Source organism: Pleurodeles waltl, chromosome 10, assembly GCF_031143425.1.
Source record: "Pleurodeles waltl isolate 20211129_DDA chromosome 10, aPleWal1.hap1.20221129, whole genome shotgun sequence".
In the NCBI taxonomy this organism is placed as follows: Eukaryota; Metazoa; Chordata; class Amphibia; order Caudata; family Salamandridae; genus Pleurodeles; species Pleurodeles waltl.
Genome location: NC_090449.1, coordinates 449,249,744 through 449,274,483, shown reverse-complemented (window position 1 = coordinate 449,274,483; position 24,740 = coordinate 449,249,744). Strand labels below are relative to the sequence as shown.

General features: G+C 44.5%; 1 protein-coding gene across 6 annotated transcripts in view; it reads left to right on the top strand.

Moving 5' to 3' along the window:
- LOC138261605 (zinc finger protein 605-like) overlaps positions 1 to 24,740 on the top strand; it is a 396,374-nt gene that overhangs the window by 148,539 nt on the left and 223,095 nt on the right. For all 6 annotated transcript variants that reach the window (XM_069210711.1, XM_069210713.1, XM_069210716.1 and 3 more), the window contains 2 exons: positions 8,256 to 8,687; positions 9,787 to 9,906. In XM_069210711.1, coding sequence (XP_069066812.1) covers positions 8,256 to 8,687; positions 9,787 to 9,906 — 552 coding nt within the window. The remainder of the gene's footprint in view (positions 1 to 8,255; positions 8,688 to 9,786; positions 9,907 to 24,740) is intronic.

Here is a 24,740-nt window from a genome sequence, read left to right as displayed (position 1 = left end):
GCAACCCCCTCATATGCTTCTTTGATCAATTCTGGTCTTTGGTCTTTATTGGGAATCACACGATTTCCAACCCATGCTATAACTGGTAGGGCTGTATTGAGGCATATGCAGTAGGCCTATTTAGCAGGATATGCTTTTGGTAAGGGCGTGCCATCAGCTGAAGCTTTCACAGCTGCCAATGTTGCATCATCCAATTTTGTTCTAGAATGGGTTACTGCAGCAACAGAAGCCATAGCTATTGCTGATTTGGCTGCTTCATCAGCCAAGGTGTTGCCTGTAGCGTGTATTCCAACACGCTGAAGTCCTAGTGTATGTACAACATGGATGTTGGGTAGCGTTCCTTTCAGATCCACTACTTTCCCCCACAGAAGTCTGTGTTTAATGGTGTTTCCTTTTGAATCTCTGAACCCATTCTAGCGCCAGTAATGCAGATATTCATTGAAGGACTGGACACAATAGTACGAATCACAATCAGCGTCATCTGCTCAGGATCCGTATGTTCCAGTGCCATCACCAAAGCCTTGACCTCTGCAAGTTGTGCAGTGGAGACCCCTAGGGTCTGCGTGTAACTATCTTGTAGATGGAACTTGCCATCTTTCATGTATCCACTCACGACTGCGCAAGCGGCATAATATTGATGTTTAGTGCCTATAGCTGGTTGGGCTGAACCATCAGTGTACCAAGTTGTCTGATATTGTTCAATAGGCAATGTGTTTGCTGGAACTGGATATTCAAGTTCATATTGCAAAAACCCTTGGGTTTATTATCTTGAGTAAAAGATATAGTCTACATCAGTGGCCGTCCGAAACGTTGCCCATTGGATGCAACGTGGATGTAATGCTTTCGCACTAGGAACGCTAGCTTTGGTAACAGCCTCAAGGGCTGGAATGGGGTATACAACAATAATACGTTTCCCCTGGGCCAGAGGTCTGTCTTTAATGACAGCTATCTGGACAGCACTGAGAATTTTCTCAGTGGGAGCAAAGCGTTGTTCAGCTGTTGAATACAAATGTGATTTGTATGCAGTTGGGCTGTCTCACCCTCATTGAATGTTACGTAGGTAAAACCAATGGCACCAGCAATTACTCTGATGACCAGGTGTTTTTTGTTGTCCCTTGTATGTAGGTGTTTTGCTTCAAGCATGTCTTTTTGTAATGCTCTGAGAATGCGTGTTTGTTTGACTGTCCAGTATTTGCTGGTAAAGTCAGGTTGTATTAAGTCATGTAATGGTTTAATGCATTGTGCATAGTCTGGAATGTACGTTCTGCCAAAATGTAAAAAGCCCAATAAAGACTGGAGCTTTTTGATGGTGTTTGGAGGTTGTAGTTGTGCGCATTTTTCTAACAATTGGGATGCGAGGCTCTTGCCTTCATCTGACAGTTCGTATTCCAAAAATATGACACAAAGGAAGGCTATTTTAATTTTTTTTTTTATTGAATTTGTAGCCAGATTTGGCAAATCCTACAACAGTGCTCGCTATCCGTCTTATATGTTACATCAGGTTGTCGTTTGTACAGTAGATATCATCCTTTTCTGACAAAGGCTCAGGGTCAATGTCATGTAAAATAGATGTAACACGAGCTGAGAACAGTCCTGGACTGTTCTTGTACCCATGTGGGAGTCTGCAGAATTTTTCTGGCAGCCTAAAGTGCTGAAACCTGTTAAGTCCATACTTTCAGGTGCTATGTTTTGGTAGAAAAACCCATTGGAGATATCCAGGGTCATTTTGTATTTTTTGAGCACTGTATTGTTCATAAGTGCTTTGTGCATTTTGTATAGCAAATGTGCGTGTGTGACTGCTTAAATGTCTAGTTCAAGACTATGCTATATGAATGGTCTGGTTTAGCGACAGGGAACTGTGGATTGTTCATTGGTGAGACACAGAGTTCAGTTATGCCCTGGTACTCTAATTGTTTGAGGATTTCCCTCATGGGTGCTTTAGCTTCATGTTCTATTGGGGTTGAGGTTGAGGTTGGGACTGAATTGGAATTGCATGATAGGAGGAATCTTTATCCAATCCTACGTGGTTGTGATATAACGCAGATGCCTGTGACACTGCCCAATCAGTGGTGTGTATTTCCACGAGCTTTCTAGGAACAAGGAGCGAGAAGGATGTCTCAATAACCTCTTCTCCATATGGGAGATCACAGACAAATTCTGGTGGCCTGTCTTTTTCAGGCAGTAAAATATCATAAATAGCAATGACGCGGTCCCAAAAGATAGCTTCTATCATGCATTCAGTGTCTCCCTCTAACTGGATAGTTACTTTATACACCCTGTCGGTTGTGGAGACATGCATGTCCGCAGTTTCAACTTGTAAGAAGTCATCAGTTGCTTTCACCTCCAAATGCTGTTGAAGATCCCGGCAAACTATTGTGACCTCTGCTGCACTGTCTAGCAGTGCCAGTGACCACTTCATGTTCCTCAGTACAGCCTTCTTCCTGTGTGGCATGTCGTATTGCAACTGCTGCCACTTTTTTTCTACTTACACTGCTGTTTTTGTTGGGGAAGTTTCTCTTCTTTCTTAACAGAAACTTTAGACGAGCATTGAATCCTTTCTCGGTTTCACATACTCTATTCGCTATTCTGACTGCCCACCTCTCACTGCATTTTTCTGGTGATTCCTGAAAGGAACAAGATTGGCGTGTATCAGACTATTGATGTCTGCCAGGCATTTTTATATTATCTCTGTTTCTAAGATTATATCAATTTTGAGAGGTGTCCGAATATAGAGATTCTCCCCTTTCTTTTGTAGGTGTTTGTTGTTTTTTAGCCCAGCCCTTTTTAGAACCTTCAGGAGCTTGCTTAGTAGAATCTTCATTAGATTGTGGGTTAATTGGTCTGGCTTCCAGACTATCTCGACTAATGCTGGAATAGGTCTCAGCAATAATCTTTGTCAGCTCACGTTCTTGATCCTGTACAGGAACGTCCCGGAGCCCTACGCGCACTGCTAATGCAACTGCTTCCCCTTTAAGGTTACTTAATATATTTGAAGACACAGTGGCAAAATTGTACATTAATTGAATCCACAGGTCCAGGGCCAGGGCAGCCCCGTATTCATCTTGAATTTGTTTTAACACCTCCGGAAGATTGCCAAGTTTTGGTGTACCGTGTGCGGTAGTATAGAGTGTGGCAAATAGCGTGCCCAATGTGTTGCATTTATCTACTGTGGGAACCATACTAAATGGCAAGCACATAGTGAGCATTCTATGTTTATTTGGAGGACCCTTATGGGGGAAGACTGCTTCCAGCGCATTTATTTTTTGAGCTAACCAAAACGGAATTTCTTCCTGCTTGGTGGGTACCTTACCCAGGATCAAATGGACAGTTGCGGGGTTAATGCCTGGTGTAACTGCATGTGGTTGTGCTGTGGCAGCACACACTGGGTTAGTATTTAATGTTTGCAATACAAACTGTACTAACAGTCTGTATATTCTAGTGAGCTCTATCTATAAGTGGTGAACCTCAGCTACCGCTAAGGTTGCTGCATCAGGGTGTGGTGTGTATGTGGCCAATAAAGGCTCAGAGACAAGTCTTGGGGCCTCACATTTTCTTTTCCTCCTCCTACTCGCTTGGTAAGTTTATTTCCTTTTTTGGCTTGGTTTATCATCTTAACACTCTGGAATGTCACCTGCATGGTATACAATTGTGCTTACTGCCCGAGTGCCCAACCTAAAGTATCTGGTATCCTGGTTTTTGGACTTTTGGTCCCACTCCAGCCATACACTAATCTAGAAAGTATGCGAAGGCCTAAGCCTGTCCCTTCATGCCATTACAGTCCCAGACCAGTCCTGGAGTGGTGGGCCTCACCAAGAGTGCTGTTCGGAGTGACAGTGGACTAATGCACCTGTACATGGTTCAAGCTCTAGAGTGGTGGTGGCAGCACAACATGTTTTACTAATCCTATACTCTGACCAAATCTTGTTTGATGGGTCACAAGAGTGATGGCATACCGGCCACCTTGAGTAACATTTTGCTGCTACAAGCGAACCTGAACTCTTACGCCACCAGCCCATTGTATGTGTGGTTGTATGTATGTGGTCTGCGTATCACACACATAGTGCATATGTGAATGAACCAGAGTGAAGGAGGCTTGTTCCATTTTGGAAGCCCCTGGTAGTTCATTTGCACAGTATGCAAGTGAGGTTACTTTCCGAGACAGTGGAAGAGTATTGCTCACCTTCTTGAGCATGGAAGGGGGTAACCTACACACTGAAGTGGGGATATAGGAGACAGGCTTCCCTTAAGTAATTCAGTTGGTTGTTTTTTCACTGCAGGCAGCTGCTGATTAGTCTTTGTGAATACTGATTTTTGGTAAATGGTGGGGGTGAAAGGTTCGACTACAGCTTCTGATGCTCAGAGTGTGAAGGGGTCCTTTAAAAGACGCCAGCCTTTTGTCTCTCGTCCACATCACTGTCACTGTGGTTGTTGATGGTCAGAAGCAAAATGCTAACACCCCTTTGGGCCTCTTTTGTAGGTGCTCCAACCTGGAGGTAGTCCCACTGTTAGTAGCCTTAGTCTAGACAAGGACTCAGTCTGGAACACAGCCTAAGAAAGAAACATCAAAAAGCAACCAACCACAATCGGTTCTAAATGTGCAGACAGACTACACATCTCTTGCCTGCTGTACCTGTATAGGGGTGGGACCTGCTGACCCACTTGTTGTTCGAGTTTCTAATTCTCTCTGACCATGGAGCAGGTTACACCACAGAATACCCAAGAACTACCACAGCATACCCAAGAAATGGTGTCTGTCTGATAGCCATCTTTCCAAAAGTGAGGGGACATCACCTGAAGTCTTATCTGGAGGAGGAGCTGTCTCCCTGACCGGGAGCACTTGGATGTAGCCTTCCTGTAAGAAGAGGGAAAGAGGTAGCCAACCTTGCAGGAAGACTACCAACGTGGCCAAGAGCAATCAACCCTGGTGTTGTGGGTTTGTTTAATAGAGTCTTTAGAGAGCGTGACTGACATGCTCTTGGCTCAGAGCTGGTTGCCCTTGCTGAAGCGAAGGGTCCATAGCACTGCCGGAGTGTGCCCAAGCATATTGCTCCATTAGCATTAGCTTTCACTCTGTGGCACTTACCGAAAGGGTGCTTGATCGGTTTGCTCGGCTGAAGTGACTTTTGCCAAGCTTGTGGCACTGTCCCGGTGTGTATAGTGACATTTGCAGCGACTATCCCCTTCACATTTGCCCAACGTGTGCCCCAGAGAACTATGCTGCTGTAATGAAGTTGCTGCCTCGAAGCACTGGACCACTGGGTGCCCGAGTGACTGTGAGGCTGCCCGAGGAGCTGATTGCAAGTGCACCTTTTCAGACTGTGATGCTAGGCAGTGATGTGCCTAGACGTGGTGCAGCTGTTACCATCTTGACCTGAGACTGAAAGTGGACTGAATTGCTGCTTTAACCACAGGAGTTTTGCCCAGCTGAGCCGGTGTGTCAGTGAAAAAGACCCTGCCAAGACTTATGGGACCCTGGCTCCAGCTGACTGACTCTGTGTCCAGAAGAGGGCCACTGATCCAAAGACAGCTGCATGCCTGCCGCCTGTGGACTTTGCTGCTTGGCCCAGCGTCTGCTGTAAGAACTGGAACAGAGGGTTGGTGCACCTGCGGCTGACGTGTCTTCCCACTTGGAGAGAATGCCATGGGCTTAATCACGCAGAGGCCTAACAGAGGCCTATTGTGGAGTTGCAGTTGGTGATATAATGGAATCTGAGATACTGAGTGTATGGTACTGGCTTAAAGAGGAAGGCTAGCTCTGCATCACTGTCGAATACCAGCAGCAGACAAATGTTGAGAGAGAGTGAGGGGATAGGGAGGGAGGGAGAAGCAAAGGACAGTGGCACTTCACCAGACTATGACATCTGAGCTTTTCATAGTGTGCACTATGGTATTTGATGGTGCATTAAAGTACTTATCCTTTACACAGACAACTACTGGACTGGACAATCAAGTTATCATTCTGTTAGGTCTCTCTTGAGTGCTGAGCTTGTTGTACCCACCACACACTGAGAATCCTGTGACTGTGCAACATCATTAAAACTCAGAGCCAAGTTCTGTACAGGTTGTACTTGGCTGGGTTTGCAGAGCCATAGTAAGATGGACCCCGGGACATTGGAGACAGCTACCCAGCCCCCATTCCCAACCTTCTCACCCTTTCTCCAGTTACACCTACTGAACTATTTAACTGCTTGCCCTAAGAGTTCCTAGGGGGCTTGGGGAGGAGGAACATCTAATGCACTGACAGAACACACTCCCATGCACAGAATGCGAAAACAACTAATGCCACACTTTTGTTACATAACCCTCTATGTAACTAACGTGAGTGAATGAATAACAAGCTGTTATTAGAACAGTAGCAATTTAGTGTTGGAACTGGAGTCACTTTCTTTGTATTCTCCATTGAGGTGGAGGTTTGGTTATATTAAGACAGCCTGTAAGTAAATACACCCCAATTAACAAAAATTCTAAAAATGCGTACAAACTACAGCAAACTGGCAATGTCTGTGCTAAAGATTTAGAATTATTTGCATGCCCCCATGCAAACGAGGGAATGTCCACTCAAGATGTGGCTGGCACTACATGTATGCCAGCAATATCAATATTACCGAAGGGGCTACATCAGCCTCTGTATCCCGTTCTGTAATACCAAAGTTAACTGGGGGCACATAAAACCAGCATACACACTTAGTGTAATACAGCCTCAGGTAACCGTTTAAAAAAGCCGAGCAATTTGGGGAAGCAGTAGGCAACTGAGAGACGTGCAAGGGGAAAATACAATCCAGATTAATAAACTACCTGGATGGAGTCCCTTAAATCAGTAAGTGGAGTAAAAAGGTGTGATAGCCTTCTATATAGGACACATCAATGGCCCAGCTATCTTGAAATCGAATGTGTTTATAAACAATATCATACTTGAATCCTGTAGCTGTGCAACTAACCTGGCAACATTCCGTGATTAAAATATAACATTTTGTGAAACCCTTCTCTGTATCTATACATCTTGTGTTACCCTGTACCCTGACTTCTAGTCAGACCACTGATAAGGGAGGTATTCTGTGTTAACTCAATAATGAGTCAGTCATTAGCAGTCAGTTGTGATAGTGACTGAAACGTGCTGTGTGGGTGCATTATATAACCTTCCCACTGTAGTATGAGCTTGAGCAATGTATCTGCAGATGAAAAGGGGAGACTCAGGGGTGGGGCAGTCGGAGGGACCATTAACAAATATACTGTGTAATTTTTAGAGGTCCAGCATCACTGACTGCCCCCTCTTCACTTTGAGGCAGACCTTTAGCAGGAATATACCTGAGGTAATGGCTTATATAAAAATCATTGGTTATGATGTGGGGTAAAGCCTGGGAATACACGAGCGCGTCCTGCACTGTAGGTGTAGCAGCTGACTTTTGACGTGGCATGTAGTGGCCTGGGCTTATGATGCGCTGGTGATCCTGGTCCACTTAGTCCCCTATCATTGTAAGAAATCATCTGGTGCCCCTGAGCCTTATAGTTATCTGCACCACATTATTAAAACTTCAGTTATTCATTAAAATCATACCAGTGTGTGGTGCATTTTGTTACAGATGTAATACAAGTGTTGGTCGTTGAACAAAAAAACACATTGAAGTGTGTAAGAAAGGACAGTAAATATGAAAAGCTCCAATCTTTCAGAAAGTACAAAACATTGGTGCATGGGTTGTGATGGCTAAAAGGAGAACAGGATAGCACATTGGTAATAGGGCATTAGAAACCCCCTCTATCATTATTTACAAGAGCTGTCTTGCCGGTATGGCATTCCACTCAGAAACATGCTAAATCTGGCAGCCTGTTTCATGAGCTAGAGGAAATCATAGAACCCTTTATAAGAGAGAGGAATTTGGGACTGCCTTACTCCAGCAGCATATGTCTGTTTGCAGGCGGTATATCAAATAATCTTTGATGCCTTGCTCTTTAAGAAGGGGAGAGTGGCAGATAGTAGTTCTCTCTGAACAAGCCTACCTTCACTACAGTGATAAAGTGAGATATGTGAACTTTGATTAAATTACTGCGTATTATTTCTGATGTGGGGGTTCTTAGATATTGTAGAACTCTGAAGTAAGAGACCCTATATTTAAAGACCTTATTAAATTTTTGGCTCAGGGACTGCCAAGATCTACTGTCCCTCTTATGCCCACTTCTTGCCATGAAGTCTCTCCAGAACTTACACTATACATAGAGCTTAGAAATGTAATTCTAAATTATTAATTTTATTTATTCAGGGAACAGATCATGGAAGAAGATGCAAGACAAATTGTCCAAGGTGCCGTCTGCAGAGGACGATCTGGAGAAAATGACAATGTCTGGCAAAGCCCTGAATGTAGAGAAGTCAACAAAAGAAGCATCAAACAAAATCAGACGAGGCCCTGGACGTCCAAGGCTTCTTGGGCGTCCTTATAGCAAGGTGCAGAGGATCAAAACATCTTCTCATCTAGAGGAGGAGTCCTTTGATTGCGTTGAGTGTGGTGTCAATTTCAACAGCAAGGCTAATCTCAAAAGGCATCTAAATGTGCACTCAGGAGTAAAGCCCTTTACATGTGATACCTGTGGGCGTGCCTTCAACCGCAAATCCAATCTCACAAGCCACCAGCGCATACACCAAGGCAAGAGGCCTGTGCCATGCACCCAATTGGTGGCGAGTGTCTCTCCCTCTGGTAAGCATTTGTTAATGCTACTTCAAAGGAAACCCTTGTCTATTTTCTTTGTCTGGCCTGTTATGTGGAGAGATAACTTATCTTCTGTTGTGGATGATCGCTTAATGTCCCCATGCGGGTAAAAAAGGTTATCTCCTGTGGTGGGTAAGCTCCTTCATTTTATCTTATCCTTTGATTAGATAATTTTATTTTGTCTTGTTGATGAGTTCCTTTATCCTTTCCTCTGGGCGACCTCTTGTATCTCACCTTGAGGGTGAGTTCCTTTCTGTAAATCTGTGGTAGAGCTTCTTTTATCTTTTCTTGTGGGTGAGGTCTCTTTTTATCTTACTTTTGGCTAGCTCCACCATCTGTTTTTGTGAGTGTGGTTCTGTACTTTCTCCTGAGGTTGAGCTTATTCATCTCCCACTGTTAATGATCTATCTGTCTCCCAATATGGGCAAACTTCTTTAATCCCTCCTGAGGGTTGAGTGTATTTTTCTCTTTCTGTGGTTTGGAGGCTGTGATGAAGACTAAGGGCCTGGTTTAGAGTTTGACGGAGGGGGTAACTCTGTCACAACATGATGGATATCCCATCTGCCATATCACAATTCCAGTATAGCCTGTGGAGCTTGTAATACGGCAGGCGGACTATCTGTCAAGTTTGTGATGGAGCAACCCCTCTGCCAAACTGTAAATTAGGCCCTTAGTCTCCTTTGTGGTTGAATGTGAAGATCACATTGACATGGAAGTGGTTGACATATCCAAACATCCAAGCAGGACGTGCTTTTAGAGAGTAGCGCTGGCTGGCCAGAAGAGCAATTTAGAAGGCTACAGGCTTCAGACCTTTTCTAATTCTAATATGGAAACACCTGCTTGACTGCTAGAGGCATCCTAGATTATGTGCTTGATCTATTTTCCTTGGGGGCACGGTTAAAGATGTAACACACTACACAGCATTGCTTAAGTTGTCTTCTATGTTTTTTACTGGCAGCTGGGAGGCTTAATGCTCATTTGGGCAGAAAAGTGGAAATAGGCTCGGATTTGTTTGTAGGGATAAAAGTAGTTGTACTATTGAGATTTGTTCTCATTATTGTGTTGTTTTTATGTTTCCCCTTAACAGATTCTAACATGTTTCATTCAATTATCATAACGGAGATAACTCCAAAGGAGGAGCTTGACCTCTCTGGGCCCCAAGATTTGGCAGAACCGACCATGGTATCTCTTGACTCATGGTCTGTGGGTGAGTAATGATTTTGCCTTATACAAGAGAGTAGGCGCATGGGACTGGTGAACCAAAATCTAGTAGGACTGACAAAGACTGGTTTGAAAAGCAAGTTGGCTGAGGACAGAAAGACAGATGGAAAAGGGCAAGATGTTCGAAAGTCAAGATGTGAGGACCTGTATGGCTGGCTCTGTGATAGAGCATACCGATATTGCAAGAAATATAGTAACAATAGGAGGGACAATGAGGCTGGTTGAGTGCCAAGTGAAAGGGCCAGCTGCAGCAATTAACATAATGCAGGGACAGGAGGCTGGTTCCAAGTTTAATAAAAGTGGGTGGAGGTTGGGGATTGTTTAACAAGTAGCAAACTTTATAAGAATGGTGGGGCTCTCCTAAGAACAGATGGAAATGGTGGGAACATAAGTGTGTGAGGTTGTCATTTGCACATACAGAGAAAGTGGCCACTCAACCATGATAAGCTACGTATGTAGACCAGTATTGGCCACTCTAACATCAACATCTGCACACGTCATCAGTGATCAACTCCGTTTCAGCATATGCAGAGTGATCAATCTATCATCAGAACGTGCATACACAGACTCTTGAAGAACGTGCACACATCGGTAGCTGCACCTAGGCTGATTTTCACTGACATTACCACATCACCCTCAAGAGTCACAGAACAAACATGGGATTGGTGTTATACATTTACAGGCCCCCCCTTATTAACGGCACATGTAATAAAAATGCATGCAGACTTCACTTGCAGGATTCCTTGCAAAGTTACTTGGTTTATCACCAAAACGATTTACACAAGTGTAAAAATCCGATACCACTGTCTGAGCCGGTGATGGGTGCTTCATTTCATAGAGAGACAGTGTTCCAGTCTTTAAGACTGCAAAATATGCTGAGGACTGCCGCACAGTCCTCAGCACAGGTCGGTAAGGTTATGTAAAAATCTGAACCGTATTTCTCTCTTTCTCCTTAAGCCAGGCACCTCTACACAACCATCCTTTTTTGTTTAACCCGGAACCAGCCACACATCCTGTCTGTCCCTGATTTTGTTTGATAAAAGAAAAATCTATACCATTTCAATGTCTGCACAAGACATTTGCAACACTCTCCTTACAGTCATGCACTGCCCCTCGGTTAAGCCTCTACATCGCAGTTGAACAATGAAATATAATTTACATTATAACCAAAAATGTCGTTGCCCTAGCTTCAAGCAATGTATAGGTCATATTATCTTTGCTCCTTAAAGGTATGTACAGCAAACCGTCAATTTTCTTTTATTTTCTTAACAATTTTGTCACTTTAGATTTGTCTTGACTACGTAAGTGATATATTGATGTATGTTAACTCCACGTAGGGATTGTTGGGACACTCTCATGACATGCATGCACTCTTGTCCTGAGTGTTCCAGCTGCAATGATATCTGGATCCCTGGTGCTGATTTTTGGTAATGAGCTAACACAGATCATAATTTTGCGTCATGACCAAGTCCTGTCTCACAGTTTGAGATCTTGCTTACAGTGGGAGGGACGCCCAAAGCAGTACCCTCATAAGTGGTAAAGGGCGGCTGCCCTTAGCAAAGAGCTAAGTAGTAAGAGTGTGGTGGTGACAGCACGCTGTGTTTTTATACTGATAATCAGTAGTATAAATAGGCCTTTTTACTTTTGTCACTGGAGTGGGGCCAAATGGCCCACTCATGTACAGTTTCGCTGGTGTGTGTTTAACTTACCCTTGGACGGACGCCTGCACTACCACCCCCAACCAAAAACCTATGTGGTACAATACATGGAGGCCTGTGGGTTTCATATTCAGAGCTCAGGGTCTTGGGGAATGTGGAAGTGGAGGAGTCCCCTTGGACACATTTTGGATTGAACATTCCTAAGAGCGACACACATTAGAGGAAGAGAGACCCAGACTGTCCTGTGCACTTGAAAATCGCTCTTTAATTGCGAAAAGGTGATTAGTCAATGGGGTCCTAGGCACATTTCAGGAAGGAGATGGGACTGATGAGGGAATCAGAAAAATGTAGGGCTGGGGGTTTTGTAACCTTCTGTTAGGCATGTATTACAGAGGCTGACATGAAGTTGTGATCCATAAGTAACTCTCATGACCTGTGTTGTGGGGCTATCATGGTTGGAGTTGATCCTGCTGTGACAGACTGCTTCCTGGGCAAATAACAGGACAGAGGAATGGCCATTCCAAAGTAGGGTCCCCTCAAATACGAACTTCAAAGCATGAGCCACAAAATCACTTTTGTATCTGGAAATAAATGATAAAAACAGGTGCTAAAAGTTCCCAAGCTGTCAACTGTCAAGCTCTCGGAGTGCGCTGTACTTAGTCGTGGAGAAGCTCAGCTAGAATTCTGCATTATGTGACTAAGACTGGGGATGTAGGTCTACCAGTCTCCCAGCTGGGTGAAGGGACATCAACCAGGGCAAGCAAGACCACCTACCCTGAAGTCTGGAGAATCAGTGGCTGCCTGTAGAGACTGGAGGACCCCCAGAGGGGGAGGAGAGCACCTGCTGGGACTGCAGTTCACTGGGGGACCCTGGCAATTGGATCTTATTAGCAAGGTGTGAGAAAGTGTCTGTTGCAGCAATCGGGCTGCTAGCCATGTGCAGACCAAAGTCGGTAACCCCAAATGCCAGAGGGAGCCACCACGAAGAAAGCTGCTGTTCCATTTAGGCCATTGCCCGTGTGTACACAAAAGTTAGCTACCCCATATCCTAGAGGGAGCCACCACGAAGAAGGCTGCTGTTTGACCGATTGGACCATTGCCCATATGCAGACGAAAGTTGGGTGCCCCATGTGCTGGAGAGGGGTGCGAATAGGGATCTGGGGGGGGGGGGCTTCCATTGAGAAAACTGCTGTTGCAGCCATCAGGTGGTTGCCTGTGTGCCTCCTAAAGTCAACAAGCCTGTATGCCAGAGGAGGTCACTGTGAAGAGCAAGGTCCGTAGCCCTGGTGCACTGATTGCAAGAGGAGCCATTGCTGGGAGCATCATGTGACCTCAAGGAAGCAGTGGTTTCTGATCTGCTTGCCTGGAGCCCCTATTGAAGCAATGGAAGCCAAGTGACTGCACCCGATATACCAGCGGGATCAGTGGAGCCTACTCTGCCATTCAGTGGAGTGCCTCAGGCAACCAACCTCTGGCCTGCAGCGACAAGGCTAAAGCTCAAATCCGGCAGCTGCTTCAGTCCACCTCAACGCCGAAGTTCTGATCGCTCCTGGGGTCTTCTTAATCACACTGCCAACAGAAGCTGGTAAGACTGATTGCTGTGCCTGAGAGCTCATTAGGAACTTACTCTGCCTCACAGCGCAATAGCGCTAGAACTGTTGGACTCCTAAAAAGCCATAGTGGGACATTTAAGACTCAGGGCCTGATTTAGATCTTGGCGAAGGGAATACTCCATGAAAAAGCCTAACTGGTACCCTGTCTGCCATATATGATCCCCATAGGATAGAATTAGATCGTAATTTAACAGATGGGGTATCCATCACATTTGTGATGGAGTATTCCCCTCTGCCGGCTTCTAAATCAAGCCCTCGGACTTTTAGTGGAGTCTAGCCTGAATGTTGCCCACAGTAAATGGGAATAACCACTGCTACTACGCAGAGAAGTGGGACTAAGGGCTGTGCCGGGAGAGTTCTAGTGTGACGACTTTCGGAGAGCTGTGTGTATTGTTTGTGCAGGTTGCATTTCAAATTGTGTTCACATATAAATACTACTTTTTCCTAAAAGCTTGTATCTGGCTGAACATTTATTGTGGTGGCTGGATGTATTTTGAGTCTTGAGTCTGTGTATATGTGGCATCTACTTCTGAACCCCCTTCTCTCCCTTCACCTCACCTTTTCCCCTGTCAAGCATTGGACTCTTCGTCCCGGGTTAACATGGAGTATCAAGTGCTGGAGGGGTACTTGGCCCAGTTGCTCAGGACCCACAAAGGGGTAGGCCCTGGGACATCAGGAGTAATAAATCACCAATGTTGGTCATGATATCTCCCGCTTGCCCTGTGGCCCTCTGAAAGGGGTTCGGACAGGGGGCAAAAGATTTGGAAAAGCCCAAGTCCTTTGGCACATCTACTTGGGGAACACAAACTGGCACACATTGGGCACTGGGTAGTGAACACTGTGCCACATTACCTCTGCATGCTTGAGGACCAATTTGCAGGTGCACAGCAACTCCCTTGTAATAATCTGCAAAGCTAGACCTAGAATATTCATAGCATGGAGGGCTTGGACTCTTTACACGGGGATTTGGTAGAAGTTGAAAGACAAGTTTTCCCCACTGAAGATCCATTTACAGGGAGACACTGCCAAGACACTGGCAGTGCTATAAAGCTTTGTGTGCAGTTTATGCCACACTATGCCGAAACTGCATAACATATTTTATGCTGATTTAGTAGGCCCTGGAGTATCATTTCTGCATATTTAGTTGAAGCTTAGAGTATTAGCGGTGTAGCCATCCTCCAATCTCTCTGGTTTGTGACACCTTAGACCTAGAACTATTGTTGATCAGACAAAATAAATTGAAGCTGAGGTTGACATTTGCCCAGGCCATGGAATGGATTAGATCATTTCAAGTGTTAGATTGTTATGTAAAAAACTGCGAAATGTTATCTCCTTGCCTTAGTTAGTTTATTGTGAATTCAGACTTCCTCACTGCATCCTAACTACATATTCCAAGCAAGCTAATGACCATCATGCGCCCTTGATTGATGACCATAACTTTAATCAAAATCCACAAATTAATGGATCGAATGCTTGAATTAATCTCAGCCACTCGCTATCACTCTGGTCTGCATCCCAGTCCATCGTTTTTCGTACAGCATGCCACCTCAGTTTGGACCCACCCATGTGTAAATTAGTCTCGAACTTGTTCCTCATGGGAACAGTCAAGCCCGAACTGCCAGTCCAGGTTCTCCCTAAACCGGAACACAAGCAACCCAACCGGTTTTACACTTGTTCTGGGCTCTCCAGCAGAGTATAACTTGGTTCCTGTGGCACAGTGTGGCTGGGACTCACTTTAATGCACATATTTATCCAGTGGTTCCAGCCATTTACCATATTGCCACAATATAGGTTTGTACACTGCTCAATACCAAGCTGGTTTATACCAATGCTTTATTTTCGGAAGTTGACAGAGTACCACACAACGCTTCTGGGTGTAGAAATGGTGTATACGCTCTTATTGTAAAGGTAACCAAACATTAGCAAAGTCAGTGATGCTAATGCATTTAAATGTGCTTGTATACTCTTTGTTCGAAGTCTGTGCAAAATGCAGCACCGCAGGCTTTGGGAATAAAAAACAAGTGCACATGCCGAGGTGGCACAGAAACGTGGTACAAAGTCTGCCTGCATGTGGTCATTACTCTGTTTGCACATTAAAAAGTCAGTGCTGTTATTTTTGCCAATGTTTATATTTTAATAGAAGCCCGACCCTCACAAAATGTAAAACCAAATGTACCACGCCTTATAAGGACGCTGTCAGCACTAGACTACTAAAACTATAGTTTCTGATGTATAATTCTAAACATGATTCCTCCGCTTTACCAGCATGCACCATTCCACTCTTGTGTTGGCTTTATTCCACCCTGGAAGCGACAGAGCGGAGCTACATATAAGCACAACCCTGTCTCCCAGTTCAGTGCGCAAGAGAACAGTCTTCTCACCTGAAACTACAGGGTTCCAAACATAGAATGATTGTAGGAAAACAGATGTGGGTTACGGACTTACATGAGGTGTGCCTTGGGCTCAGGGCAGTACTCTTGTCATGAACATTGTGACAGACTCCTTTTTGGTTGGTCTAGTTAAGCCTTTTTCTGCATTTTGCTCGCTTGCATATCTTTAGCTGAATGTGTAAACATCATGCTCACAACTGCTCACTTGTTTATTGTTTTCCATGACAGGCTTCACATTTATAACACGGCCCATTGCCGTACAGGAATCATTGTTTTAGTAATGGCTGCTTAAAATCAACATATGGATAGAGATGATTCACTTTGTTTCCTGGTGACTTAGTCTGTTAAGGATCTCATGTCTCCGAGTCCTATTTTTAAATATGAGATAAAGGCAGTTATCAAACCTTATATAAAGTCCCAAGATTGGACCTTTGATTAGGTGAGGTCTTTGCTCTAGGGTTATCACCTGAGGTCACACCAGACTGTTTTGATCAGCCACTCTCAGTTGGAGAGTTTTGGATGGAACATAGTAGAGTGTCCTTTCACCTAGAACACCTATTTTTCTCGGCAGAACTCTTCCAAGCGACCCCTGCATTGGTTGTCAGCAGGTATGCCATTATTTTATTTTCTATGACTGAAAAACAATATAATGCTTACAGTAGCCAGAGTACTATGGATTTTCTAAACGTATTGGAAATGTTCATTTGATTCTTTCCGCTTGTGACATAATTGCTTTCATACTTTCATGCAGTGTGGCACATTCTAAGTACCAGTTTAAGTATTTTAAAATAAAGGTTTTGGATTTCCACTGTGCCCCTGAAACTTCAACTGGATGATAAGTAATTTGATGTCACTGTCGCACAGAACCGCTTTGTGGGTTAGTGATGAGGCTGTGGTTCAAATGGTATTCTGTCTTCATCATAGTCCACTGAACCACGTTTTTGCACTCGTGGTAGAAATCTGTCTCCTGTAGATCAGGGAAAACTCAGAATTTGTATAATTTGTCTTTCGACGTCAGTTTTCGGATTTTTCTCGACTTTTGAGTAGTTTGTGGCTAAGCGCAATCAAAAGAACCAAGACAAGTACATGGAGACGTCTGTTGTAATCTTGGTTGCCTCTTTGAGATAAAATAGGAACCCCTATTTACTATAGGTTAGTCAAGCATAACAATAAAAAAGAGAATTTCCCCATGTGTGGTTTTCTGTATTTTAAATCAGTTATTTATGGGGTTTGTTCACTAAAAGTGGCGGCTCCTGTTGAGATATGAGTAAATTACATTACAAAGCACAGGAGCGTCCCTAACAATGGGGGAGTGGTCACATTTCTGGTAAGCACATATGCTGCATACGCCTTTGAGACTTTTTGTTAATGGATAGAGATTGATTCTATAGATGCCAACACAGGGCATTTTCCTACATAGAAAGATGCAGCCCTACCTGTTCATTACAGAGCATAACATGACCTGGATGTTCCATAAACCTATCTTGAACACCAAAATTGATTTAATGGCTTGCTACCACACACGCACAGAAATGTCAGACTGGATCCTTTCAAGTAGTGACAGGGCCACCTGTCCGATATAGGCTGGGTATACACCAAAACCTAGTCAGAGTAACGTACCACTAAACGATGTGATGATTAAACTACACAGTTTCCATAGATAGGTGCCCCAGACAATATGTATGACAAGATGTACACAGCCAAACAAGCTTCTGTAGGGCCCTGCAGTACAGGGACAGGTTGCTGCACAGGCATTCAGCCCACAGTCTATCAATGCCATCATTGATTAAATATCTGTGAAACGTCACAAAATTGCCTTCTGGATTGGTTGAAAGACCAACCAGTTGGAAGCATTCGATCCTCATACCTCACCACAAGACAAATATAAAATCCTACTGGGTCTTCCCCTTGGAATGGTTTCACCTGTAGAGGAATGGAACACCTGGGGAAGTATATTTTCATACCCTCTTTAAGTGGTTCTTTCAGATGTATTGAAACAAGCGCAAAATGAATGTGGAGCTGCACCAGCTCTCGATCTGGGGATGAAATTAGCGGGGAATTTTGAAATTGTTTCATCGACCACTCTGATTAACATTCAAGGAGAACAGCAGCTCTGGCTGTCTGCCTCAGACGTGCAATGATTCCTGTTAAGGATTGTGAACAGGAATTACCAAAAATAAAATAAGAAACATATACATCAGAGGGCAGTGATACCCTAGGGCTATAGGTTGTTAAACCATGCCACCAAGCCCATGGTGAGACTGAGGGATCTGCTAAGGAAAAAACACCGGAAGCTGAGAAGAAACAGAGTAAGTCCGAAAAAAACAGACTGGTTATACATCAACTCAGTAGTCCAGTGGGGGTGTTTACAATTTGAAGGACCATACTAAAATACAAAAGACGGGTCAATATCAATGTGCTGATAGCATTTCTTCCCATGACTTTGGTGGTAAAAGAATAGAGCAACGTGGACTGACCGAGTATCGTTGAAAAGACGAATATAGCAAGAAGAAAGGTGAAACAGTAAGTGAAACCGAGCTTAGTATAAAAGGGAGAGAAAGGTCCTGACTCTGACACACATCAGAAAGAAGAAAGAAGCTGGCCTAGTTAAAAAATCATGATATACAAACAAATAATTCTACAGTACAGGACTTAGGCGACAGTACTTCTAGACAGTGCAGCCCAAGTGTCAGTACTGCATCACACTCCCCAGGAGCTTCTGGCGGTAAAACCAAGTTGAACTTCAGATAAGCATTTAAGTCCTCCGAATAGGGTTTATAATGTTAAAATACAAATTGAGGGTGACATAGCTCAAACAAAATGCGGTATTCTGCCCAGGTTTATCTGAAGCTTATGACATTATAATTGCAGAAGATGACTGACCTCCAGTCTTCATTAGGGAAGCGCCCTGTGGAGCGGAGATGATGAGTGGCCTTTTCTTTAATACCCGAGGATATTCTGGGAATATATTCAAGAGAGAGATCTCCCAAACAAGCCTCAGTCCTGTACTGAAATCAGGCGAGATGGGATAAAGATTCTCTTCCACATGATATTTCCCTAGAGGAATGAGCCACAGTTCAAGCTTAGTATCTTCTAAAGCCAGAAGCAAAGCGAGACATAAAAGCAAAATTACACCACTTAAAATATCAAGGCATTATAGTATCTAGTAATTTAACAGTGAATTCCCCTCTTTTTCCTGGTTTAAAGCCTGATCGATCCTACAAGATAGTTTTAGACTATAAGATTTTAAACTCACGTACGTATGCAGTTAAAAATGCTCACAGTATGGGTTAAACGACAGAGCTGGTGTCAAAGAAATATAACAGCCCTGGATATTTCATTTTTTTTTTTTTTTAGCCAGAACAGCACCTTAAAGCGAGTATCTGACCACTTTCTCCGTAAATGGGCAGAAGTGCCCCTTTAAAAGGTTACTAATGTGGGATATAAGAATAGCAGTTGCCTAGTTGCAGCATACACCATGGAGATCTTAAAGCCAGATCCCGAGACACTATCTCACATTGATGACAATTGCATTACAAACGATAATTTTAATGCATTCCTAACTAAAATTGAGTTTGTCACGGTATTCTTGACAATCACCAAATTGAAATTGTAGGTAGAAATTACTTATTTTGAGTCTTGTGAAATGTATATTAAACTAACATACGAATAAGCACATAGGTCTAATATTACGTAAACATAAATACATAAAATCTGACAGTTGTTAAAGCATTGTATAAATGTAAATAAAATGCAAACATAAATACATATGAAGTATGATAAAGTACAAAGGTTTTTGATAAAAGAACAAGCCAGATATTATCTTTTGGTTTATAATTAATTCAACTGGATGCAAAATGTAAAAAAATGAAAAAGTTAAAAAAACGGCCAAAAATACTTTCCTTCATATGTACTCAGAAAAGCAGGAACAGTTTCTACCCTTGTGATTGAAGATAAGTTGGTTTTCCCTTTTTTTTTTTTTTTCCAGTTGATGGTGTCACCAGTTTTACACCAAGTAAGAGATTCCATGGAGGGATCGATTGAATGCTGACATGTCTGAAGTTGCAACAACTACAACTAATGCTGTGGTTTACTATGAACATCTGACCGTGCGGACTTCATGCACCCTTGGCGCCATCTGAGCCCCTGGAACCTGCACGACTCAGATGCTAACTTCCACTTCAGCTCCAAGACCAGCGCTGGTACCTCTTTCATTGACTCCAATACCAATGTTGCCGAAAGGAGAGCAGGAGCAAACTCGGAAGTCTGACCCTGTGCCAAATCCATCTCAGTCCTGAACTTGATCACACTCCGACTCCACTACATCACAGCTGGTTCTAGTACAAGCTGATTTTGACAGTATACCTTCATTACAGTGGAAACGTCTTCCAAGGCTTCATCACCTTTTTGGTTACAAATCTGATCAGAGTTTACTACCAGGTGACAATGGGAATAATGTACCCATATGTTATGATGATGATCACTTATACTTGGATTTAGAGGAGGCTTTGACTTCCCTTGATACAGGGTTGATTTCTCCCCTTTGGCTCCTATGGAGGAGACTGCTTCCATGGCTGTAGTAATTCAACGTGCGGCTGAGGCTCGTGATCTACAGTTGACTTCTGCTGAGGTTAAGACAAATGTCCTTACAGATGTCCTGCAACCATGCTTTTTTGCACCATTACTCCTATTCAACAAAGCTCTAACTGACATTCTGATGGGCAATTTGTCTAAATATTGCTCTTGCCCACCAGTGAACAGGCAGGTGGCCAGACGCTACAGACTGGCACCCAGTGATCTTGATTTTTGTACGCAGCATCCTACTCCTGAGGATTTGGTAGTCCAAGCTTCCATCAGCAAGGTGAATCCTAATTCATTCCTGATGACTCCCCCTGAGTTGGGAGTCAAGGAGGAATGAGACATTTGGAAAAATAATGTTCCCTTCGGCCAGTCTAGCCTTGGTGTTGGTCAACATGCTTTGCCTAATAGGTGGATATACACGTGTCCTGGGACATGGGTAGCAAGATCTTCCTAGCAATCCAAGAAGAATGTAGGGTCTTCTTGACTCACACATTATTTAAGATGGTCAGAATGCAAGTATGTGATTTGTGCCAGCCTGAATACCGCCAGTTGTTTGGAGTGAGCAGTCTGTACTAGTGAGGTGCTCCATTACCATGTGTTGATGCAATCCACAGGTTTCTCAGGAGATGTGCAGGAATCCCTTATGAATCTGCCTTTTGATTGAGCCTGCCTATTTGGCAAAAGAACTGATTCCACCTTAGAATGCTTTAAGGAATGTCTGGCAATGATGCATTGTTTGGGCCTCCAGGCTCGTACCAGACAGCTTCATCATCAGTTTTGGCCTCTCTGAGGCTACTCCAGAGGGTTAGCATACAGGTAACGTCAGGTCCAGCATTCACTCCAGTCTTTTTGTGGCTGAGAGTGGGATCCCACAGGCAATGTGTAGGTCACCAATGGGCATCAATCTTCAGTCTGTTTCTGCAACATCAGCCGAAAGCCACTTTAATCTCCCCTTAGTGCATCACAATCACCTACTGGAAGGCAGGATTCAACACTTTCCCGTAGGGTGGCAATCCAAAACATTTAACAGATGGGTCCTCTGGATCGTTCAGCGTAGCTGTGACCTTCTGTTTCTTTTTGACCCACCACAGTTTCCTCCCACATCAGAGCAGCTCCCAAAGGAGCACCTATCCATCTTATTGCAAGAGGCACAAGCTCTACTTTTCAAAGGAGCTATCAAGAGGGCTTCGGACTCTGCAATAGGGATGGGTTGTTACACTTGCTCCTTCCTCGTGCTGAAGAAGGATTGAGAGATTTGGCCTATTTTAGACATTAACCTCTTGAATACCTTGATGTGGGAGGACAAATTAAAAAAATTCTTACTACCCCGATTCTGACTAAATGGGTGTGGATGACTTAATGGTAGCCTTGGACCTGCCGGCTATGCATTTTAATATACCCATCCTGCAGTCTCACAGTCGTTGATGGTGAATGTCTCCGGTCATCTTCTGGGGTTTGGGATTACAGTTTTCTCCTACCCTGGTGACTGGCTGTTGAAGGCTGGCTCATCACAGACAATTAGGGACCACATCAATACAACAGCGAACCTCTTGACATCTTTGGTTCTCGATCAATGAATCAACGTCACATCTGACTCATTCAAAGATGGCTCCTTTTTTTTAGAGCTAACTTTGACAGTGCAGTTCAGGGCCTTCTCACTGTCACAATGAGTAGAGGACATTCAGCTGTGATGGACCTATTTCAGTGTTAGGCCTAGACTTAGGTGAGAGCAGCTCTTGGGCTTCTTGGCCTGCTAGCCTTCTGCATTGTGTTTGTTGGCTGTTCCAGGAGACATATACACATTCTGCAGTGGATTCTGAAGTCTAAGTGGTCTCCACATGAGAAAACCTGTTGGATGTCCTCCAGCTTCAGAGGAGACTGCACAAGATCTGCAATGGTGGCTGCTCAACTGCAGTCTGACCTGCTGCAGGTCCCTTTCCCTTCCCTACCCAGAGCTGAGTATGGTGATTGATGCGCCACTGCTGGGCTGAGGAAGCCATCTGGAAACCCAGCTCTATATCAATCTGCTAAAGCTGTAGGATATTCGTCTGGCTCTGAATGCGTGCCTGCCATCTATCAACGTAAGGATAGCACTGATTCTCACAGACAACACCACCGACATGTGGTACTGCAACAAGTGGGGCGGAGTGGGGTCCAGGTGCCTGTGGCAGATGATTCTGCACCTTTGGAGGTGGTTGGAACGTCAGGGCATCTCCGTCATTGTAAACCATCTGGTAGGCAGGATCTTTGAACGCCAGGGTAGACAAACTCAGATGGTGAGTCGTGGCAGATTACAAGTAACATCTGCACCCTGAGGTGGTACAAGGCATCTACTGACTGAAGAGAACCCAAGCTAGATCTCTTTGCCACGAGCAAAAATGTGCAGTTTCCAAACGTTTGCACATTGAAGTTACTGTGAATGCTCTCACTAGCGGATGCATTTTGGCTGGAGTGGAATATGGGACTCCTGTTCACCTTGCAGTCTCTGCCTTTACTGCCAGGTGTTCTGAAAAAGATCGGGATTGACCTGGGTCCAAGTCATCCAGGGAGCTCTGGATTGGGCCAGGAGATTGTGGTACCCAGAACTTCTCAGTATGAGCATCTGCCCTCCGATCAGGCTACCACTTCGGGAGGATCTTCACTTGCATGGAAATTGAATGGCAGCAGATGACTGGCACTCCGGGCACTGGGATAAATATGTGGCTTGGTGTGGAGGCTCCAAGACAGATTCTTTACATGCCAAACTGTCAGATATAATTTTATTTGTTCTGTCTTTGGCCCAGCAAGGTTACACAGTGGACACTACTGAGCACATAATGTCCACGCTTTTGACCTGTCACCATTTGCCAGACAAACTCCTTTTTTTTAAAATCACCTGCTGTGATGCATTTCCCTAAAGATATGACTCATATGTTACCTCTCAAACTGTTAGTGATGCTGAAATGGGACCTCACTTTGGACCTTACATTCCTCATATGTACTTCATTCAAGCCAGTGCACAGTTGCTCGCTGCATCTTTCCACCCTAAAGACTACATGCAACAAGTTGAAGTGATGAAATCCAGCCACTTTACATCGAGTTTTTTCAGGGCAAACTGGTGCTGAGGACCCGGGAAGCCTATTTGCCAAAAGTCATGACTCCTTTTAACATTGGGCACTGTACCACTCTACCACTCTCCCAGCATTCATTGCACCGCCTCACCCTTAAAAAAAGGAGACAATCCAGTAGCTGGACCCTGATAGAGCGTTAATCTTTAACATTGATTGCTCCAAAGACCATCCTATTGATGAGAAACTTTTTTGTGGTGATATTTGGGGAAAAGAAGGGAAGGTGTTGCAGAAAGGAACTATGTTGAGGTGGATATTCCTCTGCATTAAGGTCTGCGGTGCATTGGCCATGGCTGCCACCACTGTGTTAGCATGAGGAGTGCCTGTCTTTGACATCTACCAGGCCACGACAAGATTAGCAGGGCACATGTTCACTAAGCACTGTGTAGTATTTTGGGCTCCACGCCAGCTTGCAACAGCGCGTTTGTCTTGCGACATTCCTTGGAGAATGCTGGTGTGGAGTCGTGAATTCTGTGGCGGACGGTTAAACGTTTTTGTACACGTGATTCCTCCTGGTCAGCTGCTGTGTTCCCAGCTTCCCCAGAATGGTTTCTCTTTATGAATACATTCAATTTTGAAGCAGTTTCGTCTTACATCGTCGAGTGTTATGGAAATGACCCCAAACAGAACCTAAGCATACCTTGTCATTCTGCTCGTCAAGGGCAAGCTGCTCTACACTGTGACCCTGAGGTGGACAATTGTGCTGACTGGGGCTTAGCATACTTGCACGGTGGAGTACTAATGATGCGCGCATGAGGTGAGGAAATTGTGCACGGTGGCAACAGGGGGCGGAAGCTTAGTCCATTAAGGATATTTTTGGAGATGGGATCCCATGTGTCGTTCCCCGGCCAAATTAACTCTTAGGGGGTCATTCCAACCCTGGCGGTCGGTGTTAAAGCGGCGGCCAACCCGCCAACAGGCAGGCGGTCAAACAAATGGAATTCTGACCCTGGCGGAAACCGCCAACACAGACCGCCACTTTAACACTCCGACCGCCACGGCGGGACAAACAAACAGCGCGGCGGTCACCGCCAACAGATAGGCGGGTGACAATGTACCGCCCACCCTATCACAACTCACCAATCCGCCACCTTTTCGGGGGCGGGAGCCCCGCCGATAAAAACACGGCGCAAACAGACTACGAACGGGAAAACGCTCACCTCTACACACTCCACGAGGAATCTGGACAGCATGGAACCAGAACTACACATCCTACCAGCTATTGTCTACCTGCTCCTCTACCAGGAGCACGAACGCCGGCGCAGAAGACAACGGTGAGTACTGCACCTACGACACAGGGGAGGGGGGAGGAGAAAAGATTACGGGCACACACATACGCGACACACCCACCCTCACCCACAACTACCTACACATCAATGCAGAGCAACAACTCAGAGTGACACCCCCCAAACCCCCCGGAAGAATGCAAAGACAAAATAAAATGATCATGAAATTCAAATATATTGTAAGG